Here is a 25924-nt window from a genome sequence, read left to right as displayed (position 1 = left end):
CCCATTGGAAAGTGTAGAAAGAACCTGAAAAAATATTGATGGAATGCAGCAACATGATAATTTAATACATAAGTCTTAGGAATTATACCCATGATCTGTGGGGACAGGAGGTGAAGCATGGTATGTTTGGGGATGGCAGCTGTCTCTGATCCATCCAAGAAAGTCAAGGGCCTTAACATCAGGACTGAAAGCACTATGGCCATGTGTAATTCAGTGTGAAAATAGAAATCAGTTGAAACACTTAGCTTTTATTATACTGATGATTTTAGGAGTACATTCTCTGGACTGGGCAGGTCATTAATATCTGGGTTATGCATGCTGATGTTAGTTTTAGCATTATCTGCTGCCAGATTTTGTATTTCCTGCAAATGACTCAACAAGGGATACAGAGCTGTCTTTGTATCTGTTAAAGTGGTATAAAAGGAGATTGCTTTACATGAGTAGTAGTATGTGAGTAGTACCTCTGCAGGGCATACTCTGCTCTAATATTATTTATTTATTTATGTATGTATTTATTTGTTTATTCAATAATTGCCTGCTTGCATATAGTAAAATGTGAACCAATATTTCAGACGTGGACATTCAAACTCAGTGTAAGCCACACATGCAATTTCTTCTCTAGAAAAATATTTCTTTTTGCAGTATGTGGATTTTAGTTTATTCCTGGTCCCACTAGCCTGTTTCTGGATGTTTTTTCAGTTCCACCCTATCTTCTGAAGGCTATAGAGATTTTTATGTTACCCATTGGTTGATTTTTTGTGACACAATTTATAGGGTGCGTAAACATGTAAATTTACCAATTTTGGAGTAGTCTGCATCATTATCATGAATTGCATTATTTCTGTATAGTACAATGTAGCATTTTGTCCATGGATCAATAATTAGAAATTTATCAGGGCTGTGGAGTCGGTAGATAAATGCTCTGACTCCGACTCCCCAACTCCGACTCCGACCTCTCTGTATGTATATACTATGCTAATGTATTTTCTACATCCATTGAAGGAAAGGAAGGCAACATACATGTCATTTCACCACAGAACTACTTGCTAGGAAGCCAACACTCTACTATAATGCCAGATTAAAGACAAACACAATTGATTGGCGGCCGCAGATTGAGGGTGTCCACATGGACGGGCAGATTCAGCTTGCCGAAAATCTCGACCACCGCCCCATCCAAAGTAATGTGATGCTTCTGTCTGCTGCAGTGGCTGTCTCCTCTGTCAGCCAGCCGGAAGTTTAGTGCATTGTGTCACTCACCGGCCAGTTGATCAGCAGAACGAGCCTCTGCTGGAGACAGGTAGGGAGATCAGTGTTTTCGGCTCCTTCGGCCCCCTTCACTAGCGCATAGCGAAGGGGAGCCGACGGAGCTGAGAACACACCAGATGATTTTTCAGGCGTTTGACGCGTGATGACTCGTTGAATGGCTGAAAAATCGGCAGTGCATCTGTAAATGTATGGGAGGCTTTAGGCTAGGTTCACAGTTCCCTGTAACAGTGGAACACGACACAATGGAAAGCGGTGCCGCACCTTACCTGTGCATTACATCCCGTATAGTGACGCATACAGTCAATGAAAAGCATGCTTCATGGTTACTTGACACGTTCGATTTGTGGTAACATTATGCACTGCATGCATTGGGCTTTATTCTTACAGCAGAGAAGTAGTTCATTATGACTGTTTGTGAATTGGGACATTTCAACTTACTTTTTTATTTCCCATTTAAATTTAGTAGGAGTCGGAGTCGGTTAACTTTTTGCGACTCCGACTCCGACTCCAGGTACCCAAAATTGTCTCCGACTCTGACTCCTCGACTCCGACACCACAGCCCTGAAATTTATTAGAAATGCATTAATATTTATATGTATTTCTACTTTCAGTTTTCAGTATTTGATGATGATGTTGAAATATTTTTAATTCTATCCTTTGTCAGGTTTACTGTATGAAAGTACAGTGGTGCTTTGGTTTGGGAGCATAATTCGTTCCGGAAATGTGCTTGTAATCCAAAGCACTCGTATATAAAAGCGAATTTCCCCATAAGAAATAATGGAAACTCAGATGAACCATTCCACAACCGAAAAATATTCATATAAAAATGATTAACGCAAAATATAAAGTAAAAATAAATAAAACAAATTAACGGGCACTTGACCTTTGAAAAGAATTGTGGCTGGTGTGAGGGAGATGAGAGAGAGGAGAGAGAGAAGAGGAGGAGGAGGAGGGTTATTGTGTAGGATGACTTCCACTTTAACTAACGGAATTACTGCTGTCTGTTGGCTCACTGGAATCTTTTTCTTTTTTGGCAACTTTTAACAAGGAACCTGTCCAATGACACTTGCTTTTGCCTCCTTTTGAGGATTTCATGGAAATGTGACATTGCATTGTCATTAAACAGATTCATCGCTCGTACACAAAATAAAAAAATGCTTTACACACACACACACTTGGTCACAATGCTATAGTAAACAGTATCCACTTGTACGGATGTTGACTATATGAGTAAAGCACACCGACTGAGACCAAGCATGGGAGACGATTACCCACAATCCCGCGGAGAAAGAAGAACCATCGGCTCAGCTGTGATCACGTGACGCTCGGCAGACAAAGCGTATATATGTACTACTCATATTCCTACATGTCATTATTAGTATAACATGGAAAAAGTTTCTGATTTAGGTATGTGTTCAGCATCTCTTGCTTCGCATTTATTTCCTTTCATCCTACACTTACCCAAACACAGTTGAAAAGCATGTGTTTCAAATAACGATATACTCTTATTATTTACCCTATACAACTCGAGGAACCTCACACACAGATAAGAAGCTTTGGCTTGAGCTGGGAGTACTTTTTGACCGAGCTGAGCTCTGTCAAGGCAGAGGATGGGACAGTAGGCTGCTTGTTGCTTTTGTTGATCGACACATTTATAAAACAAAAGATGCTGATGGAGAGGTGTGAATTGATTTAAGGTGCACTGGGATTATGCTTTTTTTGTAGGCTTCAGGAATTCTAGTGGTAAGCAGAGGCTCAGGTCTCACAAGCTCTGCCATTTAAGTGCTTATTAATCTCTCTGTTTCTCACTCACTCTCACACACACCCAGATTGGCTCTGCCCCTTCTGAAAGTATCTTTCACTTTCCCAGATCCACGTTGCCCCTCCAGAATTTTCATGCAAAAATGCCACTTTTAGTTATCCATTCATCCATTATCCAACCCGCTATATCCAAACTACAGAGTCATGGGGGTCTGCTGGAGCCAATCCCAACCAACATGGGGCACAAGGCAGGAAACATACCCTGGGCAGGGTGCCAGCCCACCACAGGGCACACACACTAAGGACAATTTAGGATCACCAATGCACCTAACCTGCATGCTTTTGGACTGTAGGAGGAAACAGGAGCACCCAGAGTAAACCCACACAGACACGGGGAGAACATGCAAACTCCAAGAAGGGAGGACTCTGGAAGCGAACCCGGGTCTCCTAACTGTGAGGCAGCAGCGCTGCCACTGTGCCATCATGCCGCCCCCACTTTTAGTTAGATAAGATTATATTGTAGAGAAGTCTGCACACATAAAAGGATATTTAGGTATGACCCAGATTTTTAATGCCAAAAAAGCACTTGTGTAAAACCAACGAATGAATACATATACATTCATTACAGTGGGTAGCCTTGAGTTAAGTGTCAGACAAAGAAAGGCTTCAGCAATTCAAAGAGCAGTTTAAACTCGCGTCTGCAGACTCATGCACATGCAAAACAGTCACTGTCTCACTATCATGTCATATCGACTTCAAGGTTACAAACTCTAACAAATTGTTTTTTTGTAAAATGAATGTTTTTTTACATTACAAAACATGTTCCATGAAAATATGTGGACAGGCATGTTTTTCAGATATTTTTATAACCTAATAGATTGAAAACTAATATAAAAAAAATATATGAAAAAAAATATTTGATCACGGATGCATCATATTGCTCACAAAATGAGTTTCAAAATGGTAATTCTCAAGTAGATGAATCTTTTGCACAGGGAAAAATGGTTCTTATTTGGTGTATTACCATTGGGACTAGCAAAATCTCTATTTCTTATGTACAAAAATAATGTTGACTTCCACTGTACACCTGCATAAATGGGGCAGCCTGTATTTTTACATAAGACCAAGCAGTTACTAAGAGCACAATCAGATGAATAAGCAAAAATGAATGGTACCTATTGGTATCTAATATAAGATTAATAGCTCTCTTTTAACTGCTATAACGCCAGGAAACAGATAATCTATATGTACAGTAGTATAAGTGCTTGTGAAGGAAATCACTGAATTTCTACCACAAATTCTGACAGAAATGCATCTCTCACAAGCTATTACTTCATCATCTTTTTATACAACCTTTTAAACCTCAACTACATTGCAAGAAACACTTCTCAGATTTAACTACAACACTGCTGATCTAACCAGAAAAGCATAATAGTCAGCAAAACTAGGGCAGTAGGAAAGCTATTTTGACTAATATCTAAAAACAAAAAATACACTAAGGAATGGAAAATGGCTGCAGAGTATAAAAACTAGCATCCTTTTAAATATTTATGGTAAACTGTGTTCTGCAGAGAGACGGCTTTACCTGACTCAACAGACAATCCTCCCTCATGCAGAGAAATGCTTTTTATCCTAGTCAACTGGATGCAGACTTTAGTTGAGCAAATAATGACACATCATAGAAAATATGCTTTGAGATACTGGAAAGAGAAACATACAATCACATAAAGTTGTGAACGAGCCCTGGACACAGACAGGCAGACATGTTGTAATTCTACCACTACATGTTTATTTACAATATTTACAGTTGTTAAAGTGCACACAAACCCCTTCAAGTCCCCCAAATTCCAGGCCTCTCTCTTTGGGCCGCCTCCACTCTCGCTCCTCCTGCTTCGTCCTACTTCCACCCGACTCCAGCCTCGAATGAAGGGAGGCGGCCCCTTTTATTCACACCCGGATGTGCTCCAGGTGCTTCCCGGCAATCTCCCACCGACACGACCCTGTGTGGCGGATGTGCCGGCTGTATCCCTGTAAGCACTCCGGGTGTCCCTGCTCCTCTTCCCCCCAGCACTTTCTGGTGTGACGACCACAGGGCCCCTACAGGGTGGAGCTTCAAAGCTCTGTACCCATGGCCCCCAAAGGAACCAGGACAGTCACCCCTAGATGGTCTGGGGAAGGCGGCAAAGCCCTCTGTCCCGGTCGGGTCGCCACCCCAGCCACCTCTGACAAAGTACACCCCATGGAAGTTGTTGACTTTTTCAACAAATTTGATTAGGCAAACAGTGATCTTCATGCAAATAGTGCCCACAGATAAAGTAGATATACTTGAATTAAATCACAGGGAAAATTTGCCTTTTCAATCATTATTAAAAAAAATATCAACAGATGTAATGGTCTACTGGGGGAAAAGGTAATTACACCTTTGGCCTCAGAAGCTGGTATTGCCCTCTTTAGCAGAAATTGCTTTTTTGTAGGCGTTTTACATAACTGCCCACCAATCTCTGACTCGGTGACATTTTTCACCGCTCCTCCATGCAAAATTGCTTCAACTGCAAGATGTTTGTGTGTTTTCTTGTGTGTATTGCCCCTATCAATGGGATTCAAAATCAGGGCTTTGGTCGATCCATAATCCTCCATTACTTCTTTTTGAACCATTCTTTGGTGGATTTGCTAGCGTGCTTTGGAGCATTGTTGAAAGGTTCATTTCCAATTCAGCTTCATATTTTGGACAGAGGGCTTCACATTCTCCTCAAGCACATTTTGATATGATGCAAAATTCATAACTGACTCGATGACTGCAAGCTGCCCAGGCCCTGAGGCAGTAAAACAACTCCAAATCATAACGTTAGGGTATACTTTACATCATAAGGGTGTACTTATTTTATTCATGTGACAAATCTGCATTTTTGCTAATCTAGATTGTGAGAATGAATACACCATGTCAAATTTTATGTGTCATTTGTTCAAGTATATCATCTTTATCTGTAGACACTGTTAGCATGAAGATCTAATATTTGCCTTTTCAAATGAAAAAGTCAACAGTTTCCAGGGGGTGTGCTTACTTTTTCACGATTGTACATTTAGGGGACTAGACTATGGTGGTAGCATCTCAAATAACATATGAGAAAAGTGTACAAACATATGGTCCTATTTTACATACTGCATACTACCAGCTGTCCAATAGCCAGAAAGTACAAAATGATGGCAATGCCCTGTGAGGCTGGGTAACATTTCCTAAGAGTTAAGTACACCTGCCTTTGTCTGAAAATTTAAAAACTTTGTGTAACTCCAAAAGAAACAGGGAACCTGCGTACATTTGAAAAATGATACAATTTAGAATTTAGTTTTTTCCGTTGCATTATTTAATGCATAATTTGCAGATGTTTTTGACTTAACTTTTTATATAATTTATTTAGTTTATGAGTTGTCAATGTATAATTACATTTGCTATTCTCTTTTTTATGTTATTTGCATAATCTAATCAATTTAAGATGTTCTACTACTTTACATTTCCTTAGCCCTGAATTTTAATGTAACAATGTGCTTGTGGCTTTTTATTTAGAGTTTAAATATCACAGCAGTTTGCACTAGTACTATAAGGCATATTTACAGTTAGGTCCATAATTATTTGGACAGAGACAACTTTTTTTCTAATTTTGGTTCTGTACTTTACCACAATGAATTTTAAATGAAACAACTCAGATGCAGTTGAAGTGCAGACTTTCAGCTTTAATTCAGTGGGTTGAACAAAAAGATTGAATAAAAATGTGAGGCAACTAAAGTATTTTTTTAATACAATCCCTTTATTTCAGGGGCTCAAAAGTAATTGGACAAATTAAAGAACTGGAAATAAAATGTCATTTCTAATACTTGGTTGAAAACCCTTTGATGGCAATGACAGCCTGAAGTCTTGAACTCATGGACATCACCAGATGCTGGGTTTCCTCCTTTTTAATGCTCTGCCAGGCCTTTACTACAGCGGCTTTCAGGTGCTGTTTGTTTGTGGGCGTTTCTGTCCGAAGTTTAGTCTTCAACAAGTGAAATGCATACTCAGTTGGGTTAAGATCAGGTGACTGACTTGGCCATTTAAGAAGTTTCCACTTCTTTGCTTTAATAAACTCCTGGGTTGCTTTGGCTGTATGTTTTGGGTCATTGTCCATTTGTATCATGAAACGCCGCACAATCAATTTGACTGCATTTAGCTGGATTTGAGCAGACAGTATGTCTCTGAACACCTCAGAATTCATTCGGCTGCTTCTGTCCTGTGTCACATCATCAATAAACGCTAGTGTCCCAGTGCCACTGGCAGCCATGCACGCCCAACCCATCACACTGCCTCCACCATGTTTTACAGATGATGTGGTATGCTTTGGATAATGAGCTGTTCCACTCCTCCATACTTTGTTCTTGCCATCATTCTGGTAGAGGTTGATCTTGGTTTCATCTGTCGAAAGAATGTTTTTCCAGAACTGTGCTGGCTTTTTTAGATATTCTTTAGCCAAGTCCAATCTAGCCTTTCTATTCTTGAGGCTTATGAGTGGCTTGCACCTTGCAGTGCACCCTCTGTATTTACTTTCATGCAGTCTTCTCTTTATGGTAGACTTGGATATCGATACGCCTACCTCCTGGAGAGTGTTGTTCACTTGGTTGGCTGTTGTGAAGGGGTTTCTCTCCACCATGGAATTTATTCTGCGATTATCCACCACTGTTGTCTTCCGTGGACGTCCAGGTCTTTTTGCGTTGCTGAGTTCACCAGTGCTTGCTTTCTTTTTCAGGATGTACCAAACTGTAGATTTTGCCACCCGTAATATTGTAGCAATTTCTCTGATGGGTTTTTTCTGTTTTCGCAGCTTAAGGATGGCTTCTTTCACCTGCATGGAGAGCTCCTTTGACCGCATGTTGTCTGTTCACAGCAAAATCTTCCACATGCAAGCACCACACCTCAAATCAACTCCAGGCCTTTTATCTGCTTAAATGATAAGACATAATGACGGACTTGCCCACACCTGCCCACGATATAGCCTTTGAGTCAGTTGTCCAATTACTTTTGAGCCCCTGAAATGAAGGGATTGTGTTAAAAAAATACTTTAGTTGCCTCACATTTTTATGCAATCTTTTTGTTCAACCCCCTGAATTAAAGCTGAAAGTCTGCACTTCAACTGCATCTGAGTTGTTTCATTTAAAATTCATTGTGGTAATGTACAGAACCAAAATTAGAAAAAAGTCTCTGTCCAAATATTTATGGACCTAACAGTATATTTGTGCATGACATATTAAGGCCTCCATTATGATTAAACACAGAGTGCTTGGCTTTGGCAAGAAACATACTTAGCCTTTGGGAGACAGGGAGATTCATTTTAGGAAAAGTTTGTTTCAAAAATGGAAGTCTGCTTTTAGATGACCTAAAGTAAAAAGGGGGAAAAAATCCAAAAGTGAAGTAAATTTTTGCAAACTGTCTGCCTTACCGTTTGGAAGATATGTTTCTGGTTCACATCCCAGCTCCAGCCACTGTTCTTTTTTGAGCATCCCTTGGGGTTCACAGTTTACCTTGAGTGGGTGCCTATAAAAATGATTAAATCCCTTTGGAAGTTTTCATTTTTTATTGATGCACATTGATATACAGGGTGAGGCAGAAAGGACAGACGTTTTTTACAAAATCACAAAATTGTTAATTTTTTTCTTATAAAGAAATTTAATGAAAGATTTGATTTCATATTGAAATTGCATTTGACAATTTGTAGGGATGGAAATGCAGGTCTAAATGCAAAATACACCTTACCGAACAATTACTGAGGCCAAGTTCAGAAGAATGCTTCCGAGCAGATCGACTTGGACTGCTAGTCGTACGCTTTGCACATTTTCAGGGGTACATGCCGTTCGTGTAGCCCCCGGCAGTCTTTTGTTCATTAGTGTACCTCGTGTACGAAGTGCTTTAACGCAACGTAGGATAGTGTTACGACCGGGAACAGCTTTATTTCTGTGGATATTGAAATGGCAACAAAACTCACGCGGAACTGTGATAATAGATTGGTTGTTCTTGACGTCCACAGCTCCATGGCTTCAACTAAAAAGAAAATGAAAAAGACTTTGCGAACCTAACGCCACCTACTGCACATCTGTCACTCCACCTAGCGGTGAGTTCTAGCCATTTCAAAGACGTCCGTCTTTTTTGCCTCATTCTGTACATATTGAATTACAGTAGATGTAACTTTGATACTGATGAACAGAAAAAAAACTCTTTAATGCAAAAGTGAAAACAGATCTCTGCAAAGTTGTTTAAATTAAGCAGAGATAAATGCTTAAAAATTTAGAATGAAGCAGAAATAACTCAGTGGTTAATTTCTAATGCAGAATAGTTTTTATAATCACTTGCCTCTGCATATTACTTTATTCCAGTACCAAAAGCAGCGCCCAACAACCTCCAAACACCCAAACCCAGCCTCAGGTTTCCTAATATTTGGGAAAAGCAATACATATGGTTTGGATTTCTATATTGCAAGACAATGTACCAAAAGAACAAGTAATTATACAATTAAATATTAAAAACAAAAAAAGCAATCAAACATAATGCCCTGGTTCAGCTTTTGTGCACAATCAGCATAGCTCAGTTAACTGTGTGATGTACACAAGTCAACTTCACAGTTGTTATCTGGAGCGGAGGAGTCATTAATTAGATTGAAAATGTATACAGATTAGGGTTTTAAATGTGAAAGAATAATCTGAAAAAGTAAACTTTGTCAGGGATGCCAGGGGCCATGACCCGGCCGGGACGCCAGGAGGGACCGGAAGAGGGTCAGAGCCCTGCCTGGACCACGGGGGTTCGCCTTCGGGTTGCTTTGGGGCCACGGGTCAAGGGCTTGGAAGCTCTTCCCTGTAGGGGCCCGTGGCCACCGCCCGGAGGCGCCCAATGCCTTGGGATTTGTTTCCCCAGCACTCCTGCCACACCAGGAAGTGCTGGGGGGAAGATTTATGACGGCGCCCGGAGAGCAGCCGGGAGGACAGCCGGCATTTCCGCCCCACTTGGGCGTGGCCAGAAGATTGCCGGGAACCCCTGGGGCTCATCCGGGTCCTCCATAAAAGGGGCCGTCTCCCGTCATTCAGAGCTGGAGTCGGGTGGAAGGAGGACGAAGCAGTGGAGAGTGGAGGCGGCCCGAAGAAAGGCATTGTGGCCAGGACTTGAGTGTTTGGGGTTTTGTGCACGTGACTAGGTCTTTGTGACCAGTGAACTGGGGTCTTTGTGACCAATGGACTGGGGTCTTGGTGACCATAATAATTGTAAATATTTTGTAAATAAACGTGTGGTGGTGTGATAACAACATGTCCGCCTGTCTGTGCCCGGGTGCCGTTCACATCTGGCGTAGCCGGCAGGATGCTCCGCCTGTTTCAAGGCGGAGACCTGTTATCAAACAATCTGTTGTGGACGACCCGGCGCAGCAGGGGACCCCACCCACGTACCGCGGGGGCTGCGTGCACACAGCCCCGCGGGGTAAAGGAACCCCACGGACCGCCAGGGGTCCGCAGGAGGGCCGTTATTCCCTGAAGCGGGCGGGCGGCGTGCATTGGAAGAGTGCAGCGGGCTCCCACGATCACGCCATTACTGGAGGCGCCCGGGACGGCATGGCGTCCAGAGAGGCCACGCCGAGGACGTTTCCTCGGTTTGACGGGACCTGGGAGGTGAGTTCCCTGCCTATCGGCAGCGGCCCTTGGGGCCGGGCGTGTTTTATTTTCCAGGCAGGACCTCCCGGATCCGCGTCAGTGGCTGGCGCATGCAGGTTTGCTGGGCTCCGTAGACGGCGGCAGCCGCGGGGCTGCGAGGAGGAGACGCTGCAGCTCGGAAGGTGCTGGCAACAGCAAGGCTGCCGGCAAACGCGTCGCCGCCGCAGAAAGGGAGCCAAGATGGCCGGACCGAAGTCCCTCCCCCTGACAGGCACGCGATTGGACGGTGTGTCTTGTGTGCCCGCCGATGACTGTAGAGAGGCGGGACCAGGGAATGTCCATCACGGGCAGGGGGGAGACCCGATTGGGCCGGAGGAGAAGGCCCACAGGAAGTGGCCGGCGTCGGAGGCCGACAGTCAGGTAGGCTCCGCGTCGGTTAACTTCCTGTCTTTGCCGGCTGCTTTGGCGGAGCTGGAGGCGTCCCTTCAGCCCGCCGGGCAGCGTGTGTTGCAGGTGCTATGTGCCCTCCGGGCTGAGGTGCTGGTACTGGAGAGGAAGGCGCTCGCGGCGCTGAGAACGTTTCGATCGACAACGGGACGGCGCGACGCTGGAATCTCCAGCCGGAGAGGTACGGCGGAGACGGTGAGTACAGCCGACTCCGTAAAGCATATGGGAGGGCTGCTGAAAAAGGCTGTGATGACAATGATCAGTTCGAGTAAGCAGCCCTCCGACAGGAGGTCGGCGCCGCGGACTGTATCTTGGCGAGGGGAGTCCGAGAGGACGCTGAATGGACACGGGCTGCTAAGTGCCCCGGGTCCTAGCGCCCTCCGCCCCGAGTCGGCTGCGGTCTTGCGCCGCACTATAGGGACGCAGACGGGACAGAGGCGCTTTTATTCCATAAGGAGTCTCAAACCGTCATGGCGTCCCAGAGTGAAGGGAGGAATAAGAGGCTGGGTGCCGATTCCTCCGATATGTTACGGACGCAGACGGGAAAAGGGGCTCCGTGTTGATTAATACGGAGCCGCATATCGGCAAGGCGTCCGAAAGTAAAGGGAGGATTAAGAGGCTGGGTGCCGATTCCTCCAATAAGGTGAGACGCGTTGCTGGGTGCACGCGTGCGGCTGGCTGCCCTCTGGGAGAGCAGAGGGAATCCCTGAGGCCGGCGGAGAGAGAGCGGGCGGTGCCGACGATTCCATCATCGAGAGGGACACGGAAGCCGCGGAGAGGGTGCCGATCAGGCAAGTGCCGGGGTGCCGGTTGGAGGGGGGAACGCTGCCCGTGCGTGGCACGAGCTGGGTGCTTTGGCAGCGGTTCTGCCCCTGTATTCTCTTTTGTAGGGACGGACCCCGGGCGAGCTGAAGGAACCCCTTCGTGGCGGAACAGCCCTCTGATGTCGGGCCGTCTGCAGAATGATCTCTCTGCCGGTGCGCAGGTGCGCCACAGCTGGAGGAGCCTACGGGGGAACGAGTGGCTCGGAACAAAGGGGTGGAGGTCTCGGAGGGGTGCCGACCGAGGAGGCCCCGGGTGCCGTAAAGGGGGAGCACAACCTGTGCGAGGCGCAGGGATGCACCATGGGTTGGTGCTTGATTGTGTCTCCGCCCTGTCCCTGCTAGGAGTGCGGGGCCGGACCCCGGCTATCCTCGAGTGGGGCCCGTTTCGGGGCTCTGCTGCCCTTGCGGGACGGGTCGCTCTTGCCCACGAGTGGTCTTCGCTGGCTGTGGGCACTGTCAGGGATGCCAGGGGCCATGACCCGGCCGGGACGCCAGGAGGGACCGGAAGAGGGTCAGAGCCCTGCCTGGACCACGTGGGGTTCGCCTTCCGGGTTGCTTTGGGGGCCACGGGTCAAGGGCTTGGAAGCTCTTCCCTGTAGGGGCCCGTGGCCACCGCCAGGAGGCGCCCAATGCCTTGGGATTGTTTCCCCAGCACTCCTGCCACACCAGGAAGTGCTGGGGGGAAGATTTATGACGGCGCCCGGAGAGCAGCCGGGAGGACAGCCGGCATTTCCGCCACACTTGGGCGTGGCCAGAAGATTGCCGGGAACACCTGGGGCTCATCCGGGTCCTCCATAAAAGGGGCCGTCTCCCGTCATTCAGAGCTGGAGTCGGGTGGAAGGAGGACGAAGCAGTGGAGAGTGGAGGCGGCCCGAAGAAAGGCATTGTGGCCAGGACTTTTGAGTGTTTGGGGTTTTGTGCACGTGACTAGGTCTTTGTGACCAGTGAACTGGGGTCTTTGTGACCAATGGACTGGGGTCTTGGTGACCATAATAATTGTAAATATTTTGTAAATAAACGTGTGGTGGTGTGATAACAACATGTCCGCCTGTCTGTGCCCGGGTGCCGTTCACAACTTGTAAATATGTATCTGAAAGTGTTATTTATTTAGATCTTTTAAAATGCATATTATCATAGAATATATCAATCCATCCATTGTCCAACCCGCTGAATCTGAGCACAGGGGTCTGCTGGAGCCAAACCCAGCCAACGAACCAATCCCGGGCAGGGTGCCAACCTACCGCAGGACACACACAAACACACACTAGAGCCAATTTAGAATCGGCAGTCCACCTAACCTGCATGTCTTTGGACTGTGGGAGGAAACCGGAGCGCCCGGAGGAAACCCACGCAGACAACATGCAAACTCCACGCAGGGAGGACCCGGGAAGCAAACCCAGGTCTCCTAACTGCGAGGCAGCAGCGCTACTGCTGTGCCACCCATAGAATAGATCATTTATGAATTATAAAATAAATAACTACTAATCTTCAATCCAAATGGATGAAATATTAGCATTGGCAATTTTTGTTATTGCCTAATTTTATTTGTTACAGTATAATATAGGCTAATGTAGGCAATAATGGCTATATTAGGCTACAGTAGGTAACATGTAACTAATTAAATTAACAGCAATGTAACAGGTGTCTGGTCACACTTTCAGGTGCTCTAACTAGACACCATCCAAATATCCGACTATGCCACCCAGTTTTATTAAGAGACTGGGAACTCCTGAAATTTACCAATGATAGCACACAGGTTTCTTAAATTGGGCGGTGAGTAAACACACAATGAAAGACACAACAGTAATTTCAGGAAGTAACAGTAACTTCTATTACACTAGACAATAATAAGTACATGAAAAAGGTAAATGAACATAAACCAAATCTAACAGTATCATGAAGAAAATTTCTTATCTTAGAAAGGAAAGCCCACAGTCCACACTCTAAAAGTCCATTAAAAACATGAATTGGATGATACAACCTGTAGTGGTGCAAAGTCCTGTTTGTTCTCAGTGTTACCCCAACACTTAATTGCTCAACTGTCCACGGATGCACTCTGTTCACCGGACACTCGTTTCCAAGAGAATCGTGGAATCCCTGTTGGCATCTCTTCGCTGTTCCTTCTTGTCCACTCTGGGCTCCTTGTATTGCTGTGATCTAAGGCACGTCTTATTTCTTGTCTGCCAGCTTTGCTCGGTCCTTTCATGCGGCTTCCCTCTCTCGCTGGACCCACAACCGGCGTCTCCTTGTAGAGCTGTCTCTTCCTCCCTGGGAGTATTGCCGTCCTTGTGCCTCACGTCGTGCCAGCCACGTACCCTTGTCAGCCTGCGAGCCTCTGTGCTCTGTCCGAGTGTGTTGGCAGTGCTCTCAGTGGACTGTCCCTCTCTGTTGCCTTCTCCTGGCCAGAGCTTAAATCTCCTTCAGTCCCTGCAATTATCAGTTCTGGACAACCAGATTAAACAAGTGGCACAGCTAAATTTCCTGGGTTTAACAAATAATGAAAACACGAGTTAACAAAATGTATTGTTACCAACCATTAATGAGTACAGATCTGCTGTTTAGAAACCAATATTGTCAAAAATGTTAATTGCCAAGTCAGGTAAATACAGAAATCCTCCAAGGCAAGACTTCAAAGCGGTGATTCCTTTGCAAGACAGCTAATACTTACACAAACAATCCTGACACAATCAGTAACTGGATTATCCAGGCCCCTCCAAGGAAGCAGCAGTTCTGTTATCACACGTGGTATTGTTTGTAAATCTCAACCAGCCATAAACTTCAAAATAGCAACTCCTTTGCAAGACAGCAAATACTTACATCCTGCAGACAGCCATGACAAAATGAGTAACTGGATTATCCAGGAAATTGAAAAACAAGGTCCCCTTCTGACAGCAACATACTAGAGTGAGTGAGGTATGCAGTGATCTTAAGCTGCTTGGTCATGGGTAGCAGCTGCACCATGCTGTTTCAGGTCAGATATTCCTCCATGTGTGCTAAAAAGCTCAACAGCAGTTGTATGGTCATCGCCAGGGACAGGGCTAACTCAATGACATCTATCTTGCACTCAGACTTATATCTTAACAGCCTCTTTTGTTTCAAGGTTGAATTTGCATCAGTAGACATCATTTCGGGTGGCATCTTATACTGTGTAATGTGACTTTTTTTCCCATCAATTTGTAAACACAGCATAATGGCAAGGATATCACGCAATCTCACTCAGCTCACCATGTTTGTCTGTCTGCAGCATTAGCATGAAGTGGAAGTGAAACTCATTCACTCTGCTTGTGTAACTGGTTTATATTAATTACTCTCATGTTATTCTCTGCACTTTAATGAGCTAGTGCATATATGAGATGTGTAGGAAAATATGGGACAAATCACGTCTCTTATCGGATCATTACGGTACACAGCATATTATGTTCCAATACACTACAATCTTGTATTATGAGGGATGAGTGAGTGGCAGCATTAACTGGTGTGTGTGTGTAAGGATTATCAAGAAACAACATAGGAAATGATCAAGCGGCCGTGACCCACTGCTGCTACTAATAGACTTGGATTCCTTTGGTGCTGCTTCATAATGTGTGAAGTGTGGTCAAATTAGGTGGATTAAATTAACACATTTAGGGGTTGCATAAAAAATGTAATTACAGAAATTTTTAACACGTTAATCACACACATTAATAGCGATTAATCAGCAGTTGTAATCTAAATTAATTACAAATATAAAACACAAAACAACAGCGCAAGTATTCATCTCAAAACAGCCAAATTAAATCCACTGTGACTCAATGTTGTGATATTTTCAGGGAAGTGACTACTTTTTCACACTCTATATACAACGTATGTTAAACTTTCTTTGTTCACCTCAAATGTCACTATTTACTTTAACCCCATATTACCACAGGAACTGCCTGCACAACCCAAAAGATGTCTCTGCTATATCCATAATGTGCAAGGGACAGGCCCCCTCATTTCTTACAGTCTCTGTTATGCTCCTCATTAATAAAAATAATCAAATAACACAAAAGGACATAACCACAAATGTACAATACATAGAAATCCTCCTCCTTGTTTTCTATCCACCACCATATTTACATTTAAAATTAGAAAGGCAAAGAATAGAAAAAAGTAATGTATGTTTGAAAGGAAATTAAAATGGTAAGCAATGGAGATTATTACTTTGAAACCTCAATGACATAGTGATGTAAGTCTGCGTGTTTAGGCCTTTCAATTTCCTGTTTGCATTTTTATAAATTGTACTTTGTGTTGGCGTGAGACTGCAGTGGACTGATGTTATATCCAGGTTTGCTTCCTGCTCTACAGTTGGTGCTGCCAGGATAAGCTGTCCACATCCTTCTACTGGTATACACCTACTCAAATAATGAATGGATAAATTATTCCTATTATTTTTTCAGAAAGATAAAGTTGTGTCTTCATTGAACTTTGCACCTTTTCCAAAGATTTCTGTGTAAAAAACAGATTTAGGTTTACATGAATCATAAAGTAATTTGAAGTGAAAAGCACCTACTGAGGTTGTCATGCCAGTCTAAATGTCTACATGAAACAACTCAACTCCCAGTGGACTGATTTTGTTGAAATTTGGTACTTACTCTTCCAAGAAATTTGTTAGGAAAAAAGGCAATTTTCATTGAGATATCATGACTAGAGAGGATTGTACAAATCTTTGTAATTTTTAATTTTTCCATTGAAAAGCATTGATGAATTTAAACAAACAGAGGAATATTCTGTACGACATTAATTACAGATCAGGTTTCCATTTCAGATTTACCTTGAGGTAGGTCACTTGAACTTGTGTATTTTGTATATTTTCCTCTTTTACATGTTTAACAGCTGTTAGTAAAACACTAGGAGGGTCTGCTTGAGATAAGTTAACTGTAAAGGTAAATAAAAAATCAAATGTCAGTTTATCTAGACTGAATATAAGGGGGAAGGAATCACTTAAGCATTGCTCTGTCATCACAGAGTGAACAAATAGGTAGGTAGTTGCAACCTTTTAATTTTTAACACAACTCCAGGCTTGCTGTCCATCATGTTTCAAAGCAAACAATGATTTTTTCCTTCAGGCTTCAAGTAATTTTAGCATGTTGATTATGTCTGCAAAGTTTCAGAAATTTGAACTACAATTACTCATTAACTCTCCACCAACAAACAACTAATGATAGGACATCAAGAGATGCCATTTTTACATCATTTGAATTGGAATCTGCTGTCTATAAAAACTATTGAGGACCTACAAGCCTATTTAAGCAATGCTTTTAACTGCATAATATTCTAAAGTGCTTTTCAGAAGTATTGTATTTCATGTAGTTATGTAGTCTGCATTCAATTAGCAGTTATTTTTGAATATAACACAAAATTATTTAATAAACAAAGATGTGATAACTGACTATTTGAAGTAACTTAAAGCCGTGAAATGCTGGAACTTTTAAATCACTTGACTAAGTCTCCCAACTCGCCTGAATGTTACTCCTTGTGTACATTTTGTAACTTTATTTTCCTTGTCCATAAAAGTAAGTTAATCTAGTTGAGGGTTTATTAGATCTGGACAGTGTTACAATTTTTACAAATCACAAATGAGCCAATGCCCTTATTGTTTGCATGTGCAATGTTTTCAGGTAACACATTCAGCAACCTGGCAGGATTGATTTTTGAGTGGACAATAGAGAAAGATGAAGACATTGCGGACTTTACAAATTCTTATAATGCAGCAAAGTACGTAAGTCTTCATATAGTGCAAATTAATTCAAAATATAAGAATTCTGTTTAAGTTACCTGGTCCTGTCCTGGAACAGAAGTACACGATGGGTTGAATTTCTTATGTTTTGTTTACTGTGATGTTTGGAACTTTTTAACATTTGGAAAAGGTTTTTTTTTTAATTCAAAGTTAATGAAGTCATAGCAAATCTACATTCTTGAAATTCAAGTTTATTACATAATTTAATTTAAAATACTTGAAATGTTACATTAGTAGAATGAATAACTGTGGGTCACCTATTAACAGTTAGTACCCTTTGCAACATTTGATACTTTGTTTTATTAATCTCTGATGCTTCACCAGTTTGGAATAATGATAGAAATAGATGGTGATCATCCAACTATTGTGGAGATAAAAATTAAGGAATATTGTTTTGAATAATCATTTTGTTTTCAATGTTATCTCACACTTTTAGAGAGTGAATATGTATTACAGTAAATGTTAAGATGCAGCTAGGGATTCTTCTCTGCTCAAGTGTGCTTATTAATTAATTTAATTATTTTGCTGATTTGTAAACATTGTTATTATAATTTTGCATTTTTGAATGCATGTATTTTAATGAATATCTTAAGGTATTTTTCTATAATATACGTTTCTTTTGTTATGTATCGTGTCTATAAGTATTGAAGCTGACCCTATAGCTGGGAAATAGCCCCCCAACAGTGTTTAAGGGCCAGCAGTCCCTCAAGGATAGCTTTAACATTGCCATTATTAGAGTTTCCTTGTTTCTGTTCACTCTTGGGATTTATGGGATTGTGGAAGGTTTCTTTGGTTATTGGATATTTTTGCACTATTTAAGGTATTGATTTTGGGGTTCAGGACTTGTTTTGTTAGCCTTAAAAAAGGGAAACCCCTTTTTAATATCTACATGTTAATTATTTGGTTTTTGACAAGAAATCCTCACTTATTTAAATATTTTTTTTTCTTTTCTTCTTTTTTGGGTATTTTGATTTTAAAAGCATTTGCTTCACTATTGGGTCTGTGGTGGCTGTAAGCCTGCATCATAAATGTAGGGCCAGGGTAACTTGTATAGTTCAAGCCTACATTTTTTTCAGACCCCTGAAGGAGTATAGGTTTGTCTTTTATTTTTCGGGTCTTTTTGAGTTTGGTGGCACACGCTGACTATCATAACATATGACAGTGAGTTTGCACTATGAATTGTTAGTTGAGTAAAAAAGAAATGGAAGAACCCTTCTGAAAAAAGTAATGCTACCTGACTGACTGTTTGACTGAAAGAAAGGGACTTGTATTTAAAGCAACAACTACTTTTAGGAGTCTGCAGACTTCAATGATTAAGGGAGCTCCTTAATGCTGGCCTAAATGGCATTGTTGCAGAAAAACAACAAGTGTATTAGTTAAAACCATTTCAAAGCCCAGATGTAATATGGAAAACATTTTATGGCAAGAGGAAATAAAACTGTTTAGTTACAATGCAAAGTGTTAATGTTTAGCACAAGCCCATTGCTGCACATGTTACACTGAGGAGCATCCCTGCAATGAATGAAGCCTGTTAAATGAATATTAGTCTGATGGTCTATTATTTTTTTACATTAACGATGTCTCGGTTAAAGGTTTTCCAATGTTATTACTTGTCCGTGTGTGTGTGTGTGTGTGTATATATATATATATATATATATATATATATATATATATATATATATATATATTACACACATACACACACACACAGGGAACTCCAGTTTCTGTATTACATCTTGGAAGAAGAAGGGGCCCGAGTTGCTTCGAAAGCTTGCATATTGTAATGTTTTTAGTTAGCCACTAAAAAGGGTCATTTTGATTGACTTCTCACTACATTCATAATGGCTAACACGGTACAACACCTGAGTACTAATCTATACGACCAAACGTTTGTGACCATCACATCTACTGTATATGAGCCTGCTGGACATCCCATTCCAAAATCATAGGTATTAGCATGAAGTTGGTCACCTATCTGAAGCTATGACAGCCTTCACTCTACTAGGAAGACATTCCACAAAATTGTGAAGTGTGTCTGTAGAAAATCTGTGCCAATTAAGCACTTGTGAAGACAGGTACAGATGTTCATTGGACCTTACTTATTCTATGTTAATTAATGTTGACTTATTTTTATTTTTTATTGTGTCTTCTATTTTTCTATTCTTCATTTTGTAAAGCACTTTGAGCTACATTTTTTTGTATGAAAATATGCTATATAAATAAATGTTGTTGTTGTTGTTGTTGTTCGTGTCACTAAAATGTCATAGAAATACTTTGACTTAGCATATAAGGCCTATAAAAAGTGTTTGCCCCTTGAAAGTTGTCACATTTTATTATTATACTACATTGAATCACAATGATTTAAATCTGCAGTTTTTGACATCAATCAACAGAAAAATTCTTTAGCATTGATGTGAAAACAGATTCCTGCAAAGTGATCTACATTACAAATATAAAACACAAAATTACTGATCACACAAGTATTTACCTTCCTTAATATGACACACCTGAATCATAACTGGTGTTGCCAAATGGTGCAGAATTAGTTAATTGTAGATTACCTGTCTGAAGAAGAAGGAAGCAGGAGGAGAGGAGGAAGGTAAAGAGAGTGGAACTGAGGGTAGGAACTTTGAATGTTGCCAGTATGACTGGTAAGGGGAGAGAGTTAGCAGATATGATGGAGAGAAGGAAGGTTGATATATTGTGCATGCAAGAGACTAAACGAAGGTGGATTCAAATTGTTCTATCATGGTGTGGATGGGAGGAGAAATGGGGTAGGAGTTATTCTGAAGGAACAGTAGGTCAAGAGTGTTTTGGAGGTGAAAAGAGTGTCAGAGTAATGATTATGAAGCTGGAAATTGGTGGTGTGATGATGAATGTTGTTAGTGCATATGCCCCGCAAGTTGGGTGTGCGATGGCTGAGAAAGAAGATTTTTGGAGTGAGTTGGATGAAGTGATGAAAAGTGTATCCAAAGGAGAGAAAGTGGTGATTGGAGCGAATTTTAATGGATATGTTGGTGAAGGGAACAGAGGAGATGAGGAGGTGATGGGTAGGTATGGTGCCATGGAGAGGAATGAAGAAGGTCAGAGGATAGTGGATTTTGCCAAAAGAATGGACATGGCTGTGGTGAATGCATATAGGGTGGTCCAGATCTAATTATGCAATTTTCATTATGCAATAACTTATTAAGTTTATTACATAGAAAAATCACCCGAAAAATTCCGGACCATCGAGAAGTGTGCGAACTGACGACATGAAGAATCGTCTTCGTGCCAAACTCGAATCGTCCCAGCATTAATCAAAAGTCATCCAGACGATCTGGATCTGCTTAATTAGATCTGGACCACCCTGTATTTTAAGAAGAGGGAAGAACATAGGGTGACGTACAAGAATGGAGAAAGATACACACTGGTAGATTACATCCTATGCAGAAGAGTCCATCTGAAGGAGATTGAAGACTGCAAAGTGATGGCAGGGGAAAGTGTAGTTAAACAGCATAGGATGGTCGTCTATAGGATGATGTTGGAGATCAAGAAGAGGAAGAGAGTGAGGGCAGAGCCAATGATCAAATGGTGGAATATGAAAAAGAAAGACTGCAAGGTTGAGTTTAGGGAGGAGGTAAGACAGGCACTGGGTGGCAATGAAGAGTTACCAGACGGCTGGGAAACTACAGCAGATGTAGTAAGGGTGACATCTGGACAGAGGAAGGAGGAAAAGGAAACCTGTTGGCGGAATGGGGAAGGTACAGGAGAGTAAACAGAGGAAGAGGATGGCAAAGAAGAAGTGGGTTAGTCAGAGAGATGCAGAAAGTAGACAAGTATAAGGAGATAAGATGCAAGGTGAAGAGAGGTGGTGAAGGCTAAAGAAAAGGCATATGATGAGTTAGATATGCAGCAGGTTAGACTGATAAAGGATAAAGATGGAAATATTTTAACAAGCGAGGAGAGTGTGTTGACCAGATGGAAAGAGTATTTTGAGAGGATGGTGAATGAGAGAGAGAGAGAGAAGGTTGGATGATGTGGGGATAGTGAATCAGGAAGTGCAACGGATTAGCAAGGAGGAAGTAAGGACAGCTATGAAGAGGATGAAAAATGGAAAGGCCGTTGGTTCAGGTGACATACCAGTGGAAGCATGAAAGTGTTTAGGAGAAATGGCAGTGGAGTTTTTAACCAGATTGTTTAATAGAATATTGGAAAGTGAGATGATGCCTGAAGAGCGGAGAAGAAGTGTACTGGTGCTGATATTTAAGAATAAGGGGGATGTGCAGGACTGTAGTAACTACAGGGGGGTAAAATTGATAAGCCACAGAATGAAGTTATGGGAAAGAGTATGAGGAAGTCGGGAGTGGCAAAGAAGTATGTAAGAGTTGTACAGGATATGTATGAGGAAAGTGTGACAGTGGTGAAGTCTGCAGTAGGAGTGACAGATGCATTCAGGGTGGAGGTGGGATTACATCTGGGATCGGCTCTGAGCCCTTTCTTATTTGCAATGGTGATGGACAGGTTGAAAGATGAGATTAGACAGGAGTCCCTATGGACTATGATGTTTGCTGATGACATTGTGATCTGTAGCGATAGTAGGGAGCAGGTTGAGGAGACCCTGGAGAGGTGGAGATATGCTTTAGAGAGGAGAGCAATGAAGGACAGTAGGAACAACACAGAATACATGTGTGTAAGTGAGAGGGAGGTCAGTGAAATGGTGAGGATGCAGGGAGTAGAATTGGTGAAGGTGGATGAGTTTAAATACTTGGAATCAACAGTACAGAGTAAAGGGATTGTGAAAGAGAGAGTGCAGGCAGGGTGGAATGGGTGGAGAAGAGTGTCAGGAGTAATTTGTGACAGGCAGGTATCAGCAAGAGTGAAAGGGAAGGTCTATAGGATGGTAGTGAGACCAACTACAGTAATGGCCGAAATTATCGGAATCCCTGGAATTTTCCCAGAAAATGCACCATTTCTCCCAGAAAATTGTTGCAATTAGAAATGTTTTGGTATACACATGTTTATTTCCTTTAAGTGCATTGGAACAACACAAAAAAAAGAGAAAAAGCCAAATCTGACATCATGTCACACAGAACTCCAAAAATGGGCCGGACATAATTATTGGCACCTTTTCAAAATTGTGGGTAAATCGTTTTATTTCAAGCATATGATGCTCGTTTGATCTCACCTGTGGCAAGAAACGGGTGCTGGCAATATAGCAATCACACCTGAAGACAGTTAAAATGGAGAAAAGTTGACTCAACCTTTCTGTTGTGTATCTGAGTGTGCCACACTAAACATGGAGAACAGAAAGAAGAGCAAAGAATTGTCTGAGGACTTGAGAACAAAAATTGTGGAAAATTATCAACAATCTCAAGGCTATAAGTCCATCTCCAGAGATCTTCATGTTCCATTGTCCACTGTGCGCAACATAATCAAGAAGTTCACAACACATGGCACTGTAGCTTATCTCCCTGGACGTGGACGGAAGAGAAAAATTGATAAAAGACTGCAACGAAGGATAGTCCGAATGGTGGATAAACAGCCCCAATCAACTTCAAAACATATTCAAGCTGTTCTGCAGACTCAGGGTGCAACAGTGTCAGCTCGAACTATCCGTCGACATCTGAACGAAATGAAACGCTATGGCAGGAGAGCCAGGAGGAACCCACTGCTGAATCAGAAACATAAAAAAAGCCAGACTGGAGATTGCCAAAATGTACCTGAGGAAGCCAATATCCTTCTGGGCGAACGTCTTGTGGACAGATGAGACCAAGGTAGAGCTTTTTGGTAAAGCCCATCATTATACTGTTTTACAGAAATGGAATGAGGCCTACGAAGAAAAGAAAACAGCATCTACAGTCAAACATGGTGGAGGTTCTAAGATGTTTTGGGGATGTTTTGCTGCCTCTGGCACTGATGCCTTGACTGTGTGCAAGGCATCATGAAATCTGAAGACTACCAAAAGATATTGGGGCGCAATGTAGGGCCAAGTGTCAGAAAGCTGGGTCTGTGTCAGAGGTCATGGGCGTTCCAGCAGGACAATGACCCCAAACATACCTCTAAAAGCACCCAGAAATGGTTGAAGACATGGAGAGTTCTGAAGTGGCCAGCAATGAGTCCGGATCTAAATCCGATTGAACACTTATGGAGAGATCTCAAAATTGCTGTTGGGAGAAGATGGCCTTCAAATCTGAGAGACCTTGAGCAGTCTGCAAAAGAAGAGTGGTCGGAAATTCCATTTGAGTTGTGTAACAAGCTTGTTGATGGTTATAGGAAGCACTTGATTTCAGTTATTTTTTCCAAAGGGTGTGCAACCAAATATTAAGTTGAGGGTGCCAATAATTTTGTCCAGCCCGGTTTTTGAGTTTTGTGTGAAATGATATCGGATTTGGCTTTTTTCTGTTTTTTTGTGTTGTTCCATAAAGGAAATAAACATGTGTATACCAAAACATTTGTAATTGCAACAATTTTCTGGGGGAAATGGTGCATTTTCTGGGAAAATTCCAGGGGTGCCGATAATTTCGGCCATGACTGTATATTATATCTGCGGTGGGTTGGCACCCTGCCCAGGATTGGTTCCTGCCTGACCTGTGTTGGCAGGAGACCCCGACCCTGTATTCGCTGGATGGTAGCAAAGTTAAAGATGCTAAGATATGCATTGGGTGTGACGAGGATGGACAGGATTAAAAATGAGTACATTAGAGGGTCAGCTCAAGTTGGACGGTTGGGAGACAAAGTCAGAGTTGGTTTGTGTTGGCTTGGACATGCACAGAGGAGAGATGCTGGGTATATTGGGAGAAGGATGCTAAGGATAGAGCTACCAAGTAAGAGGAAAAGAGGCCTAAGAGGAGGTTTATGGATGTGGTGAGAGAGGACATGCAGGTGATGGGTGATAAAGAACAAGGTGCAGATGACAGAAAGATATGGAAGAGGATGATCTGCTGTGGCAACCCCTGAACAATGAGAAGCTTCAAACTGATAAGAACTTAAAGTAAAATGATAGTAAAAAGTACAGGCAAGTAATGCATGAATTAATATTTTAGTCCGAGATATAAATGTACTTCTTACTAGGAAAATGTTTCAGACTACATGGAAGTTGCACTGTGTTAGCCATTATAAATGTAGTGAGACGTTAAGCAAAATGACACCTTTTATTGGCTAACTTGAAAGATTACAACATGCAAGCTTTCGAGGCAATTCGGGCCCCTTCATTACATCTTGCCTGAAGAAGGGGCCTGTTGCCTCAAAAGCTTGCATGTTGTAATCTTTCAATTTAGCCAATAAAAGGTTCATTTTGCTTGACTTCCGACTACAAGGAAAAAACGTAAAGCCTATGAATAGCTTAACCATGGAATTTATTCCTGACCCTTTAAGAAGGAAAGGCACAATTTTAAACTCATTGTCCACAAGGCGTGTTGAGGCATTGTGGTGGAGCTGGGGCATTTCTGACATATATTGGTAAAATGTCTTCCAAGAAATTTGAAAAGTTGGTAAATAACAAAAACTATAAAGATGTTATTGCAGCAAAAATGTCTACCACCAGAAAATAATGCAACGATTCAGCATTACTTACTGAAGATATTGTGAGATACAAGGGACATTCAAAAGGTTTCCAAACTTTTATATTTTCGTTGGAAACTGTGAAGGCGGGAAGAGTAGTATTTGGGCATTAAAAAGTTGGTATGATGCTGGGAAAATTGCATCGCAAATAAAGGTGACTATGTAGAAAAGTGATGTAATTTGTTTTTGAAATTTTTAATAAATAGAGTTAAGAAAGAGTGCAGAAACGTCCCTCGTATAATTATCCATCCATCCATTATCCAACCCGTTATATCCTAACTACAGGGTCATGGGCCTCGTATAATTAAGCCTTGGTAAATATTTTTCATCAATAACAATCTATTAAGTAACCTTGATGTTATCATTTTTTTCAAATTAGACTTTTGAAGTTTTCTGAATCTACATACACGCCACCACATTACATTTCAGAACTGGAGAAGCATGAAAAACAGGGAGATACAGTTTTGGTTTCAGGCATAAAAACTGGAAATTCAAAACTAAAAGCAAGGATTCAGGAGACTTTATACAAGGTATGTGAAATCAATTATTGTCTCCTCTTACAACAAAATGCTTTCTTAATGTGACTTTTACCACCTCAATGTAGTAAAGGATCCTTAAAATACTAGTTACGAGTCGTTTCTATCTTCTATTTAAACACTTGAAACCCACA

The 25924-nt window shown here is 42.0% G+C and overlaps 1 protein-coding gene across 1 annotated transcript in view; it reads left to right on the top strand.

Moving 5' to 3' along the window:
* The window catches only part of LOC120540473 (nuclear pore membrane glycoprotein 210-like), a 319549-nt gene that overhangs the window by 51282 nt on the left and 242343 nt on the right, over positions 1-25924 (top strand). The window contains exons 4-5 of the mRNA XM_039771311.1: positions 17594-17690; positions 25634-25784. Of these exons, the coding sequence (XP_039627245.1) occupies positions 17594-17690; positions 25634-25784 (248 nt within the window). The remainder of the gene's footprint in view (positions 1-17593; positions 17691-25633; positions 25785-25924) is intronic.

The sequence above is a fragment of the Polypterus senegalus genome, chromosome 12, assembly GCF_016835505.1.
Source record: "Polypterus senegalus isolate Bchr_013 chromosome 12, ASM1683550v1, whole genome shotgun sequence".
Lineage (NCBI taxonomy): Eukaryota > Metazoa > Chordata > Cladistia > Polypteriformes > Polypteridae > Polypterus > Polypterus senegalus.
Note: the sequence above shows the minus strand (reverse complement) of the source record. Positions and strands in the feature narration are given on the sequence as shown.